General features: G+C 33.3%; 1 protein-coding gene across 16 annotated transcripts in view; it reads left to right on the top strand.

The window, feature by feature from the left end:
- The window catches only part of STAU2 (staufen double-stranded RNA binding protein 2), a 302,893-nt gene that overhangs the window by 17,340 nt on the left and 269,715 nt on the right, over positions 1-15,838 (top strand). For 10 of the 16 annotated variants that reach the window (XR_014255312.1, XM_082432602.1, XM_082432604.1 and 7 more), the window contains 2 exons: positions 9,775-9,904; positions 14,289-14,434. The exons of 3 other annotated variants lie outside the window; for them this stretch is intronic. Coding sequence is in view for 11 of the 13 variants with exons in the window: in XM_082432602.1 (XP_082288728.1) it covers positions 9,865-9,904; positions 14,289-14,434 (186 nt within the window). In the remaining 2 variants the exon portion in view is untranslated. The remainder of the gene's footprint in view (positions 1-9,774; positions 9,905-14,288; positions 14,435-15,838) is intronic. 3 more of the 16 variants (XM_082432607.1, XM_082432608.1, XM_082432597.1) reach the window with 3 other exon arrangements.

Raw genomic sequence — 15,838 nt, 5'->3', positions numbered from 1 at the left:
ACGTGCTGCAACAAAAGATCCTGTGTGCCGCAACTAAGATCCGATGCAGCCAAAAATAAATGAATAAATATTAAAAAAAAAAAGACAACCCAACTAAAAATGGGTAAAGGACTTGAATAGACAGTTCTCCAAAGGAGATGTACATATGGCCAACATGCATATGAACAAATACTCAACCTCATTAGTAATTAGGGAAATGCAAATGAAAACCACAATTAGTACGCCCTTCAGGCTCACTAGGATGGTTAGATTCAAAGAGACCAACAGTAACAGGTGTTGGTGATGATGTGGAGAAATCAGAACACCTGTACAATGCTGGTGGGAATGTAAAGTGTTTCAGCTTCTGTGGAAAACAGTTTGGCAGTTCTTTAAAAAGTTAAACATAAAATTACCATGCAATTCCACTCTAGATGTATACCCAAAAGAATTGAAAACAGGTACTCAAATATAGGTACACACATGTTCATAGTAACACTATTTACAATGGCCATTTGGTAGAAGCAGCCCAAATGGATAGATGACTGGGTAAACAAATTGTGGTACGTACACACCATACAATATTATTTAGCTGTAAGAAGAGATGATGTACTGATACATAGTACAATGTGGTGAAGCTCAAAAACATTTTGCTAAGTGAAAGAAGTCAGACACCAGGGTCACATATTGTTTGATTCCATTTATATGAAATATCTAGAATAAGTAAACCTATAGAGACAGAGCACAGGTTGGTTGTTGTCAGGTCCTGGGGGTAAGGAGAAAAGCGGGGTAACTGCCTAATGGGTACCGAGTTTATTTTGGTGTGATAAAAATGTTTTGGAACTAGGTAGAGGTGGTTGCACAACACTGTGACTGTACTAAATGCTACTGATGTCTTCACTTTGAAATGGTTAATTTGATGTTATGTCAATTTCCTTTCAATTAGAAAATTAAAATGCTTGCAAATAAGCATGAAAATATGACCCATAACTAGGGTAAATAAAATCAATCAATAGAAAGAGACCCAGAAATGACAATGATGATTGATTTAGAAGACAAAGCTGTCAAAAGAGTTGCTACTAATTTGCTGTCAGTGTTCAGGAAGGGAGAGGAAAATAGGAAAATGAAGAGAATAGAAATAAAAGATACAAAAATATGCTGAAATGGAAATTCTAGAAATGAAGAATGTAGTATCTGAAAGAAAAAAATACTTGATGGAATTAATAGCAGATAAGACACTGTATAAGAAAAGATAAATGAGCTTGAATACGTAGGAATAGCAACTATCCAAAATGAAGCACAGAGTGAAAAGACTGAAAAAAAATGAACAGAGCATCTATGAGCTGTTGGATAATATATAGTCTAAGATAAATTAATTAGATTCTCAGGAGAAGGGAGGGGGAACAGGAAAATATTAGAACAAATAATGACTGAATGTTTTCTGTGTTTAGTGAACTAAAAAAAAACCCCCAAAAAACAACTATAAACTCCATAGATCAGTAAAGCTCAATGAATCTGATTTGAAAGAAACATTTAAAAACCCACACTAAGGCACATCATAATCAAATGACTGAAGATCAGTGATAGTGAAAGGAAATCTTAAAAGCAGTCAGAGGAAAAAAAGACGTGAACAGAGAAATAGAGACAAGAATGACAAGAGTTTTTGTTGGACACTGCAAGCCAGAAAAGAGTGGAGTGATATTTTTAAAAGACTATAAAATACTTGTCAACTTTGGATTCTGTTCCCACTGAAAATGCTTTCTGAAAAGAAGTGACTTGTCATACAAAGGAACTTATTTACAAAACAAAACTAGACTCACAGACATAGAAAACAAATTTATGGTTAGCAAAGGGGAAAGGCAGGGGAGGGATATATTAGGAGTTTGGGATTAACAGATACGCACTACTATATATAAAATAAACAACAAGGACCCACTGTATAGCACAGGGAACTATATTCTATATCTTGTAATAACTTATAATGGAAAAGAATCTGAAAAAATATAGATATATAACTAAATCACTTTGCTGTACACCTGAAACTAACACAACATTGTAAATCAACTATACGTCAATAAAAATAAAATTTCAGAGGAAACAAAAAAGAAGTGGCTTTTTTGTTTTATTTTTAATTGTGGAAAAATATATATAACAAAATTTACCATTTTAACCATCTTTTTTAAAATTAATTTGTTTTTTTTGGCTGAGTTGGGTCTTTGTTGCTTCACGCAGGCTTTCTCTCTATTTGCAGCGAGCGGGGGCTACTCTTCATTGCGGTGTGTGGGCTCCTTGTTGTGGTGGCTTCTCTTGTTGCAGAGCACGGGCTCTAGGCACACAGGCTTCAGTAGTTGTGGCACATGGGCTCTAGAGCGCAGGCTCAGTAGTTGTGGCGCATGGGCTTAGTTGCTCCGTGGCGTGTGAGATCTTCCCAGACCAGGACTGGAACGCGTATCCTCTGCGTTGGCAGGCAGATTCCCAAGCACTGCGCCACCAGAGAAGTCCCCCCATTTTAACCATTTTTAAGTGTATGGTGGCACTAAGTAGCTGAACAGTGTTGTATATATAACCATCACCGTCACCAACACCCATCTGCAGAACTTCTTGATATTCCCAAACTGAAACTCTGTACCCATTAAAACACTAACTCCCCATTCTCCAATCCACCAGCCCCTGTCAACCACCATTCTACTTTCTGTCTTTATGAGTTTGACTACTCTCGATATCTTGTATAAGTGGAATTGTACAAGTCCTTTTGTGACTGGCTTATTTTACTTAGCATAATGTCTTCGAAGTTCATTCATGTTATAGCACGTGTCACAATTTCCTTTTTAAGGCTGAATAATATTCCATTTTATATATATACCACATTTTGTTTATTCACTCATCCACTGGTAGACATTTGGGGTGCTTCCACCTTTTGGCTGTTGTGAATAATGCTGCAGTGAACATGGGAGTGCAAATATCTGTTCAAGTCCCTGCTTTCTGTTGTCCTGGGTCTATTTTTCCAGGAGTGAAATTGCTGGATCCTATGGTAATTCTGTGTTTAATTACTGTTTTCCATAGTGGCTACACGATTTCACATTCCCACTAATAATGAACAAGGATTCCAAGTTCCCCACATCCTCACCAATACTTATTTTTTTCCTCCCTCCCACCCTCCCTCCCTCCCTTCCTTTCTTTCTTTTTTTGGTAATGGCCATCTTAATAGGTATGAAGTGGTATCTTATGGTTTTCATTTGCATTTCTTTGATACTAGTGATTTTAATATCTTTTCATATGCTTGTCGGCTGTTTGTATATCATTATTGGAGAAATGTCTATGCAAATTCCTTACTCAATACTCCCCCACTACAAGGAAAATTATAAAGAATGTCCTTCAGGCAGCAGGAAAATGAAAAAGATGAAAAAAGCAGAAATGGTAATTACTTGGGTAAATGTATAAGTTTTTTTAATTAATCTTTCTAAAAGGTAGTTGATTGTTTAAGGCAAAAATATTAAGGTGTTCTGTGGCTTTTACATAAAAGTACAATGCATAATAACAGTAGCTTGAAGGTTGAGGGAGAAGGGGAAGGATGTTATTAAAGATTCTAATGCCCTTGATTAGGTGGTATAATATAAAGGTAGACTATGATAAGTTAAAGGTATATATAATAATCTCTAAAGCAGCCAGTAAAAGAGCAAAACAAAAAGTTATAACTGGGCTTCCCCTCGTGGTGCAGTGGTTAAGAATCTGCCTGCCAATACAGGGGACACGGGTTCGAGCCCTGGTCCGGGAAGATCCCACATGCCGTGGAGCAGCTAAGCCTGTGTGCCACAACTGCTGAGCCTGCGCTCTAGAGCCTGCGAGCCACAACTACTGAAGCCTGCGTGCTGCAACTACTAAAGCCTGCATGCCTAGAGCCCATGCTCCACAACAAAGAGAAGCCACCACAATGAGATACCTGCACACTGCAACAAAGAGTAGCCCCTGCTCGCTGCAACTAGAGAAAGCCTGTGCACAGCAATGAAGACCCAATGCAGCCAGAAAAAATAAATTAAAAAAAAAAGTTATAACTAATAAGCCAAAAAAAGTAGATAGAATTGAATATACAAAATAATTCAGCAGAAACCACAAAAAGATGAAGGGGACAAAGACCAGATGGGAAAAATATAAAATAAATAGTAGGATGATAGACTCAAACCTAATGTTATGTATAATCACGTTAAATGTAGATAGTCTAGTGCTGCTTCAGTAGCACATATATTAAAATTGGAATGATACAGAGAAGATGTACAAATATGACACATAAATTTGTGTAGCGTTTGATATTTTTAAAAAAGTAAGTAGTCTGAACGTCTCAATTTAAATGCTGAAATTGGATTAAAAAGCAAGACCCAACCATATATCTGCCTGTAAGAAATAGTAACTATAAACACAAATAGGTTAAAAATAAAATAATGAAAAAGACATAACATGCTAACTTAGTTGAAAGAAACTTGGAGTTTCTTTAATAAAACTTGGTTTTATTAATATCAGAGTAGATTTGAGAGCAAGGAATATTTATTACCTGGTAAAAATCAGATCATTTCATAACAATAAAGGGATCAGTTAATCAAGAGGACATACCGATGCTAAATATTTATGTACCTAAGCTCAAAACAAATGAAGCAAAAACTAATAGAAATTCAAGGAAATAGTCACAATTATAGTCAGAGATTTCAGTAACTCCTCTCAATAATAGATATAACTAATGGACAGAAAAATTACAAAGATATAGTTAACTTGAGTAACACTGTCAACTTGACCTGGCTGCGTTTACAGACCACTTTACTCAAGAAGAGCAGAATACACATTTGTTCACAAGTTCACACAGAACATTTACCAAGATAGACTATATTCTGGGCCATAAAACAAGTCTCAATAAATTCAAAAGGATTCAACTCATACAAAGAATCTTCTCAGATCATAGTGCAGTTAAATTGGAAATCATTAATAGAAAGATCCTTGGAAAATCCCCAATATTTGGAAATTAAATAGCATGCTTGTAAGTAATTCATGATTAAAAGAAGAAATCAAAAGGGAAATTATAAAGTATTTTAAATTGAGTAAGAACAGAACACAATGTTTGAGAAGATGCTACTAAAACAGTACTTAGTGGGAAATCTGTAGCTCTAAGTATCTATACTAGAAAGGAAGAAAGGTCTCAAATAAATGACTTTAATTTCCACCTTAATAATGTAGAAAAGAACAGATCCCAAAGGAAGCAGAAGAAAATAAGAGATAATCTGAATAGCCCTATATGTATTAAAGATACTGAAATTTGTACTTAAAAAATGTTCTCACAAAGAAAACTCCAGGTTCAGATAGTTTCACTGGTGAATTGTACTAAATACTATAGGAAGAGATAATATCGATTCTACACAAACTTTTCAAAAATATTTGAAGCGGAAGGAATGTTTTCCAAAGACTTTGATGTCAGCATTACTGGGGTACCAGAACCAGACAAAGATGTTCCAAGGAAACTACAGAACAATACTACCCACAAACATAGATGTAAAAAATCTAAACAGAATTTTAGCAAATCAAATTCAACAGAATATTAAACGGATATTATGTCATGACCACGTGGGGTTTATCCCAGGAATGTAATGTTGCTTTAACATTCAAAAAAATCAAATAATATATATAATTCCTCACACTAACAAAGTAAACAGTAAAAAGCACACAGTCATTTCAATAGATGCAGAAAAATCATTTGACTAATCCAGTAACCATTCCTGATTTAAACAAAAGCCTTCAGTAAACCAGGAATAGAAATGAACTTCCTCAGTATGAAAATGGGCATCCATGACAAACTTTGTTTGCTGATATTGTACTTATTGGTGGAAAGATTGAACACTTTTTTTCTAAAATTAGAAACAAGTTAGAGATGTCTACTTTCACCAGTCCTATTCAGCATTGTCCTGGAGGTTGTAGCTAGTGCAGTAGGGCAAGAAAAGGAAATAAATGGTATTCACATTGCAAAGAAAGGAATAAAACTGTCCTAATTCATAGATTACCTGATTTTCTATGTAGGAAATTTGATAGACTTCTACTAGACCTAATGAATAAGTATAGTAAGATTGAAGGATACAAGATCAATATGCAAATGTTGGTTGTATTTCTATACATTAGCAAGGAACAATCTGAAAAAAAAACCCATTTACAACAGTATCAAAAATATGAAATACATATATGGATAAATATAACAAAGTAAGTTAAAGAATATTTATGTTCAGTAATATAAAATACTGCTGAAATGAAAGGATACCTAAGTAAATTGAGAGATCCATTTGATCCTCATTATTCATGTATTCTGTATTTGTGAATTGGTCTATTTGCTAAAATTTATATGTAACCCCAAAATAATACTTGCAGCGCTTTTGTGATCATTTGCTGACACGTGTAGGGTGGTGAAAAATTTGAGTTGCCCTTTGTGCGCAATCTGAACTGAGGCTGAACAAGGTGACACTCTGCTTTCTTGTTTCAGTTCTCCTGCTATAAGTGAACGTCCTTTTCTCGGTTTATTTAGTGTCACATTTTTCACATTTTTCTGCTTTTTGTTGGTGATTTGGCTGTTTAAAATGGCCCCCAAACATAGTGCTGAAGTGCTTTGTAGTGTCCCTAAGCACAAAAAGGCTGTGATATGCCTTAGGGGTAAGATGTATGTGTTTAGATAAACTTCATTCAGGCAGGAGTTACTGTTAGTTGTGAGTTCAATATTAGTGATTCAACAGTATATATTAAGTAAGGGATTTTAGCCAGAAACACACATAAAACAGGGTTATTTATTAATTGACTAACAAAAACGTTATGACCAGGGGCTTACAGGAACCTAACCCTTTATTTCCCCAGAAGCAGTGATTCAGTATTTGATAGTTCACTGTTTGCGGGAACATTAAAAAACAAAGCTGTCATTGAGATATCATCATCTCAGTAATGAGAATTGACTATATGTCATGTACACAGGTTGGAAGGCTCAACTTTGTTAAAATTTCACCACATTAATCTGTAAATTCAGGGGAATTCTACTGTAATCCTTGAAGGCATTTTTGCCTAAAATAATTTCACATGGAATTGCAAGAACTTAGAATATCTAAAACAACTTTGAAAAAGAACAGTACTGGGGAGCCAACACTACCTAATTTCAAGAATTTTTATAAAGCTATGGTAAAAATGGCATTGGCATAAAGGTGGACAAACAGATCAATGAAACAGAATAGGTAGTCCAGAAATAAACATACTTACATATAGATAACTGATTTTTTTTTTTAATTTTTATTTATTTATTTATTTATTTATTTTTACTTTTTTTGGCTGTGTTGGGTCTTTGTTTCTGTGCGAGGGCTTTCTCTAGTTGCGGCAAGCGGGGGCCACTCTTCATCGCGGTGCGCGGGCCTCTCACTGTTGCGGCCTCTCTTTTTGTGCAGCACAGGCTCCAGACGTGCAGGCTCAGTAGTTGTGGCTCATGGGCCCAGTTGCTCCGCGGCATGTGGGATCTTCCCAGACCAGGGCTCGAACCCGTGTCCCCTGCATTGGCAGGCAGATTCTCAACCACTGCGCCACCAGGGAAGCCCCTAGATAACTGATTTTTGACAAAACCACAAAAGCAATACAGTGGGAAAAATATAACCTTTTCCACTAATAGTGCTTGAACATTGGATATCAATATACAAAAAATGAAATTTAATCCATACTTTGCACCATGTAGAAAAGTTAATTCAAAATGGTTCAGAGGCCTAACTTTGCAACCTAAAGCTTCTAGAAGAAAACACAGGAGAAAATCTTTGAGACCTCAGGTAGGTAATGATTTCTTAGATACAGCACCAAAAGCACAATCTATAACTGAACAAATTGATACATTAGACATTATTAAAATTAAAGCCTGCTCTTTGAAAGACTCTGGTAAGAGAATGAAAAGAGACGCCACATACTGGGAAAAATTTTTTGCCAAGCATATTCCTGATTAATGACTTGTATTTAGAATATACAAAGAACTCCTCAGATAAAACAAGAAGAAAAAGAAATGACCTAATTAAAAATATTCAGATAGACACTGTACTTCATATATGTATATATATGTAGATAACATATAAACAAATGAAAAGATGCTCAACATTATTAGTTTTGAGGGAAATGCTAATTGAAACCACAGTGAGATACCATTACACACCTATTAGAATGGCTAGAGTTAAGGAGACTGACCATTACACACCAATTAGAATGGCTAGAGTTAAGGAGACTGACCGTACCAAATGTTGGTAAGGCCATACTATGTTTTAGCAGTGTTTAAATCCCAAGGTGGCTTCACTTGGAAAAAGTCAGAGATTGGAAAAATCAGAGATTGTAGGCGTGACACTATGGAAAAGTCAGAGATTGTAGGCGTGACACTATGGTCTGCTTTGAATCAGGTCCTTGGGCATCTTCTTTCTGTCAGAACCTTGGTACATACTGTAGAAAGGACAACAGTAATTAAGAGTCTAAGACTTACCACTGTAAACTGTTTCCAACATTTGGTATGGCTTTGTAAAATAATTTTTTAGGTATAAAAGTTACGCATATTCAAAAAAAGTAAAAACAAAAAGGTAAAACAATGCAGTACTTCAAAGCAGAAAGTGGACACCCCCCTGCTGCCAGCCCCGCTTCTTTAATGCATGCACGTTTGATTTAAAGAAAATAAAAATAAGATTAGACAATGAGCTGTTACAGCTTTTTTCATTCAACATTTTGTAATGTTTTCCCATGTTACTACGTCATTCTTTTTTCAAAGCTGCATCGTCCATCGTAGCTTAGGTAGCCAGTCAATTATTGATGGATAAATATTTAGGTTGTTTAGAGCTCTTGCAATTACAGTCTTGCTATGTAGGTTGTCATTGTGTATCTTATGCGAGTCCTCCTGCAGTATGAATTACCTAAACGTACAATTTCTGTTTTAAAGGTAGATGCAATTGAAAAACTTTAATCAATATTCCCAGATTGCCTGCCAAAAAATGTGTACTTATTTATGTTTGTATCAATAGAATTTGCACCCTTTTTCACACATCCTTGTTAATACTTATATGATTTTTGTTTTCATTTTATCAGTCTAATGGGGTAAATTATATCTCATTGGAATTCAAATTTTTATTTCTTTTAACACTAGCTTTTTGAACAGATGTGTTTACTCAATACATTATATGAATTGATTGTACATTTTTTTCTGTTGGATTTTTTAAAAAAATTGATTTATGTCATCTTCATATTTTATGGATTTTATTTTTATCCTCTTCAGTTTTTCTTCACATGTTACAAGTATTTCTTCCCTAGTTTGTTGACTGTTTTTTAGTGTCATTCATGGTGTGTTCTGCTCTATAGAGGTTTTACATTTTTTGTATTGTTAAATCTGTCAGTTTATCCCATTATGTCTTTTAGGTTTCTTATCTAGAAGAGCCTTCTATGTTACAGGATTATGACAAATATTTAGCCAAGTGTTCTTGTGCTTTTGTCATATTTTTATATTCTTCATTTTAATACTTTTGGAATTTATTTTTGTGTCTATATGAGATAGGAACTTTAATTTTTCTTAATTAACAGACAATTATAATACAGCAGTTTGATCCTTGGGTGGTGATTTTGCTTGGACCACCTTAGGTTATGGTCTAATTTGAAGTTATAAGGTTTGTTTTAGTTACAGCTATGGACAGACAGTTATATTTCTGCTAGAAGGCAAGAACCTTTGGAAGGTAAATTCCTTGCTTTTTTGACTCTGTTTTCTTTCTTTTTATTTTACTTGGGAATTAGGAAGAGTCCCTTCCAATAGCAGGGAATAGGGAAAGGGGAGCCAGCAAAGAGACATAGAAACTGTGTCCAAGTCATTTTCTGGGACCAGGGATGGAAACGGATTCTTCTGTGGAGAGACTTGCCTTGGCAGGTGAGGTAGACTATGATTTACTAGCAACAGCTCTGGCCGTGATTTAACTACCTTAAAAATGTTGCTACTCTAAGTTCTGGCTTAGGAAACTTGGTGTTTTCCTGGATTCTGGTCACACAGTTTTTTCTGCTATATCCTATTCTGCATTTATAGTCTGCTAATGATCTACTTGCATTTGCCAGAATGTGATGTGTTTATTGTGGTTTCTCCTGCATGTGTGCTCTGGAAAAGCCTGGACTGTCTTTCTCTCTTCCTTCCTTGCTAACTTGGTGAATGCCTACTTTCCTTAACTAATCTAATCAGCACCTCTTGAAACCTACCTTTCAACACCCCGTTCACCTAAGGAGTCCCTTCTAACAGCCTTACTACAGAACTTTTCATGTTGTAGTTTAGTGTATTTGTTTCTTGTATGTGTCTGTTTTTCTACCAGACTCTGAGCTCCTTTGGAACAGGGATTTTGCCTGTTAATTGAAAACTGTGAACTGTATTATCTTGGTATATTTTGAAGATTCAAGTCCCACAGAGTCCAGGACATTTTATAAAGATATAAAAACAATCTATCTCAAAAGAGTTATGTCTCTGTTTTGCTGAATGTGCAGATCCTGTTATTATGAATAGCTGTTTTACCAGTGTTACTTATCAAAGTTACGGAGAGTTACATGTAAACAAATTTTATGTCAATAAAGGTAGAATATTCCCTAACAAAAATATGAGAAATCTTAAGTGTAATTTATATCACACTTGGGGATTTTTCAGTGGAAACAAACTTAATATGTTATAGTAAGTCAGTGGAAAAAATAATAACAAATACATGCTTTTTATAGAATATTAAAGAAGTATATTTGTATGAATAAAATCAATTTATCCTAACGAACATTTTAACTCAGAATATTTTAGCTTAGGAAACCATGAAAAAAGTTTATAAAATCATATCACTGTATGCATATTTGATGATAGTGTGCTTTAACAGATTACTTATAAGCAGAATAATAATGCATTCTTATTGTTAATAGTATCTTACATCATTTCATTCAACCAATACCATAATCCACTAATATAAAAACAACTATTATTTCTGTTTTACTGTCCAGGAAAGTGAGATTTAAGTACTTTCTCAAGGTTACGTAGATATCAATCAGTGGCAGAGATATCCAAAACAGGCTCTTAAATAGATGGCATTTGTTCTCTCAAAAGCAAAGTTTTAGAATTGTGAAATTCATTATCGTTAATTTTATTTACTTCTAAGTAGTTATCTACTATTCCAGCCACCAAATTGACTTGAAGCCTGTTTCAAAATAGCTTCATTGAGGACATTCTTAAGTCTCTTGAAAATGTATACTTATGCAACAGTGTACATATTTCTCACTTTTTGTACTTGTTGACTTTTCTAAAAAGTAATATATAAATTAAGTTGATAGATCCCAATTTCTATAGACCAATTTGTTTTATAATTTTGTAGATATTTTGTCAAAATTTTGGTTTAATTTTGATATTACTTCTCTACCATTGATCTCTGTCAAGTAGTTAATACTAATAAGATTTCAGATTGAATAGAGGAACAACTATGGAAAATAAAATTTTAATCATTTTGTAAAATAAAACATATGAACGAGAACTAATTATTTTTAAATTTACCAACTTTAAATGTTTGGGTTTTAGTTATAAAGTTTTATCAAAGTGAGATTGTACATGTATTTTGCACACCTTTCACACCAAAACTTAAATCACACATTAAATCCATTGTGGGATTTCATTAATGGATTCCATGAGTCCATTATTGGATTCATGTTATTTTTATGAAGCAGAAAGTTAGAATTAATGGAATATAAGTTTAATACCATGTTATTAGCACTTTCCTTTAAAGAATTTAGATCAGATTTTCTTACCAAGTTTACAGAGCTATAAACTTATCATTTTAATCACATTTAAACATATTTAAATCCTAGGCTATTAATTTTTATACTGTAAAATTGTCACATTATTCTTGCTATGCTCCTAATATTTTTTCCATCATAATAGATGAATATGCAGCATTACTAAGTTATGAAAATTGTTACAGTAGCAGTATAAATGCTATTTTAGTGTTATGCAAAATTGACTCATTTTTACCAGCCTTCAGTATTTTCTCATTTTCATTCTTCTTTTGCTTTTTGATATTGAGGTAGCTGTGTTGTCTACTGTACTTGAGTATTTAATGCCATGGTATGCAAGGACCAAAACTGATTATAGTACCAGGTCACCTTGTATTTTATGTAATGACTGACTTTCTGGTACAGTTTATAAAATGTTTATTTGAATGATATACAATGGAATAAGTAAAATGCAGATTTCTTCAACCTCTCTTGACTAATATTCTTTGCCTTTTTTGTGCTGTTCCAAAAAGTAATAATTACTAGGTTTATTTATTTATTTATTTTTGGTTTGTAAGCCACTTAGAATGGTTTAATTGTAGAATTAGCTGTCAGCTGTATTGGTCCTACAGTTGATTGCTTAGATTTTTTTTTTTTAAACTTATGCCTTATTAGGTATTTGTGTAGTATTGTTATAAAATAATTTCTTAATCATAATGATTGTGATCAAGTTATTGTACCAAATTATTAGTCCTGTAGAGGGTATTAAAAAGTTAATTAAAAGTATTAAAAAGAATACTGTTTTCTACATTAAACCTTGCCATAGAAAGTTTATAGATGAAGTTCCTAAAATCAGCTATTTCCATTTATTTAATGTATTCCCTATATATTGTGACTACAGTTTAACTGAGCAGGAAGTAATCCATTTGCATGTTTTATGCTTGGGTTTTAAAGTGTTTTTTAACATTGATTAATGGGAGATGAAAGAAAAACTAAAAAGCAGTTAAATATGTCTGTAAATGAGATGAAGGAAAAATACAGGATAAAATACTGTAGTGTTAGGAAAATATTCTGAAGCTGTAATAATAATTGTGGTAGAATTTAAAATACCATACATTTAAAAATCTTAACCTTATAACAATCTGTGAGTTAGTTAAGTAGGATAGATTATTACTCTTATTTTATAGGTAAAGAATAGTAGGCTTAGTAAATTTAAGTAAAAATTATTAAGACATTTCAGGTTAGGGAAGGATTTCTTAAGCCAGAAAAGGCCCAGACCATAAAAGATTGATATTATGCATAAAATAGTCAATAGAAAAAAGGACAGAAGCAGTTCCCAGAAGAGGAAACCCAAATGATCAAAAACAAAGTTTTGTCAAACATCAGATTGTCAGAGATTAAAATATCTGACTATACTGCATGTTTTCAAGGTTGAAGGGAAATAGTAATTCTCATGCTGCCAGGGGAAGGTAATTTGGTACAGTCCTTCTGAGTGCTGTTTGCTAGCGTGTTTTAATTTGTAAGAGTGAAGAATTGGAAACAATCTAAATGTCTACTATCAGTGGGGAGAAGATTAAAAAATTTATGATAAAATATTGTGATGGAAATTATACAGCAGTTAAAAGTAATGCACTGGATCTATGTAAGTTAACTCTCCAAAACATAATGAAAAGTGAAGAAAATTGTGAAAATGATATGTTTATTATATTACTATTTATGTGAACTCTAAAACTACATATATCAATACTGTGTATTTTTTCATGGATATGCATGCATTCATATAAGTGTATTTTAGAATATCCTGGAGGGATATATTTTAAATTCACATAGTGGTAGTTTCTGGAAAAGATAAAGGGAACTTAACTGGAATGTAATACTGTTTTTTCTTTTTTTTTTTTTTAAAGTAAGACAAAGCAAACATAGAAAGTGTTAATTTCAGTTCTGGGTGATAAGGGCATGGTCATTTGTTAAATTATTCTTTCTACTTCTTTTCAAAGTTTCAGTAAAAAAACAAAAAGAAAAGTTACTAAAAAACAGTAGTTGGGAGAGCTAGTAATTAAACTTAGGACTTGCTTCCCAAGTCTGGAGCTTTTTCAATTAATATGTTGCTTCAGAATGAGAAGGAAAACAAGAAAGATCAAATGATGAAAAAGCAGATAAAATTTAGTTTTATAGCAATAAGAATAAGAATTATGTGTTTATGCTAAAATTTCTTGAGTGGAAAGGAAAGTTACAGGATCAATTAAAAATTATTATAATCTTATATTGTTTTAAATCTTTAAGCATGCTGTTATCATATATATATGTATAGAGAGCAATTTAGGTACTTAGGAAAAAAAGTTACCTTAATTTATTGTTGAAAATGTGATACATATTTCTGTTGCATGTAATGGAAGACTTTAGGTGATTTGAAATTTTTGTATAAAATTCATGAAAATAATTTTATCCAAATATACAATCTGATTTCAATCTAAAAAAGTCAAAACTAGTTTTTCTTCCATTTTGTAAAGTCATTCTTCACAAAAACTTTACAGCCTTTTTATTTACAGCTTCTCTCCAAGATAAAATGGCAAACCCCAAAGAGAAAACTCCAATGTGTCTGGTAAATGAGTTAGCCCGTTTCAATAGAGTCCAACCCCAGTATAAACTTCTGAAAGAAAGAGGGCCTGCTCATTCGAAGGTAAGGTTTTGAAGAGAGGTGGTGAGACATGCTTATCAAAGTCTATCAGATTTATCATCTCAGGTTTTAATTGTGCTTTTTGGGGGGGAGGGGGTAGTGGATGGCATAAAGGCTCTTAGTTCTCTACTAAAAATATTTTGCAGTCTGTAACTAAACAATTTTGTAGCTCATTATGGTTTACAGAGCTCTTTCAGAGACAGTACTTCATAAAAACCTTAATGAAACCACATGAGATATGGATTTTTGATTTCCTTTTAAGAAACTCAGGCACGGAAAAGTTAAGTAACTTGCTTTATAGTTCATGAGTGCCAGTGCCAGCGCTTGAACATGTATTCTGTGGCTCGCAAGTACTGTGCTTTTTCCATTACATAGTAACTGCTAACAGAAAAATGGATACAGAGTAAAATATAACAACAGTTACTTAGTGAGATGTCTTTTCCAATATGATTTTTAATTCTAAGATTCACCATTTATAAAATTTGTATATACCTGTTTTGTTGTTATCTATGTATTCAGTTATAATATTCTTTTAAATGGAAAATTGATTTATATTTTTATATAGCCTCATACATATATGTTTTTATGTATACATGTTGCAAAGAAATCTATGACTAATGCATTTATGTTTGAGCTCTATTAATCTGTTTTTAAAAACTCAGTTGTGCACAAATTTCCTTGGCACATTTTTAATCTTGGATATTGGAGATTATGATAATGATTATAAATTTTTGTATACAGTGTGGAAGCAATTGATTCTCTAAAAGTTGGTTAATCTTCATAAAGCACAGGATTATTTGTTTTCTAGCATCTCCTTCAAAGTAAGGAAAATAAGATGAAACTGAAATCCATCAATTTTATTCCATATTAGAGGCTTTTATGAAGGATTTCTGGGCAGCCCTTTAATTTGTTCATAATATTTTTTGTTCAGAGAAAAAGGTAGTGGCCTTGGTCTACCTGTGTAGTCTTATATCCTGATCCTCTTCCATTCCCGTTAATCATATCTATTTCATACTCATTCTTTCTGCCCTTAATCATGTTGAACTGTTTTCATTTCTTATAATGTCTCATGTTTTTTCACATCTGTCAGGTTTGAACACACATCTCACATCTTTCAAACCTTTGTGAAACTTCTCTGCTCCTTCTGCTGGGCCTCCAGCAGGTTCCAACTTTCTTAGTTGTAGTCATTACTGTGCTGTGGTACCATGATATTTGTTGGTCATTATTATTGTATGAGACTGAGCTTATTTAGGGTAAGAAATATTTTATTCTTCTACAGTTCATGGTTCCTCTAGTATGTGCCCTCTTTGCTTCTCATGGCCAATTCCAGGTATTCTTCCTTGAGATAGACCCCCAGGTTTGAATTTCATGTTAATAGACTAACCCCCAGTGTAACGTCACAGTAGT

The sequence above is a fragment of the Balaenoptera physalus genome, assembly GCF_965194825.1.
Source record: "Balaenoptera physalus genome assembly, chromosome: 17".
In the NCBI taxonomy this organism is placed as follows: Eukaryota; Metazoa; Chordata; class Mammalia; order Artiodactyla; family Balaenopteridae; genus Balaenoptera; species Balaenoptera physalus.
This window is presented reverse-complemented; position numbering and strand designations above follow the sequence as displayed.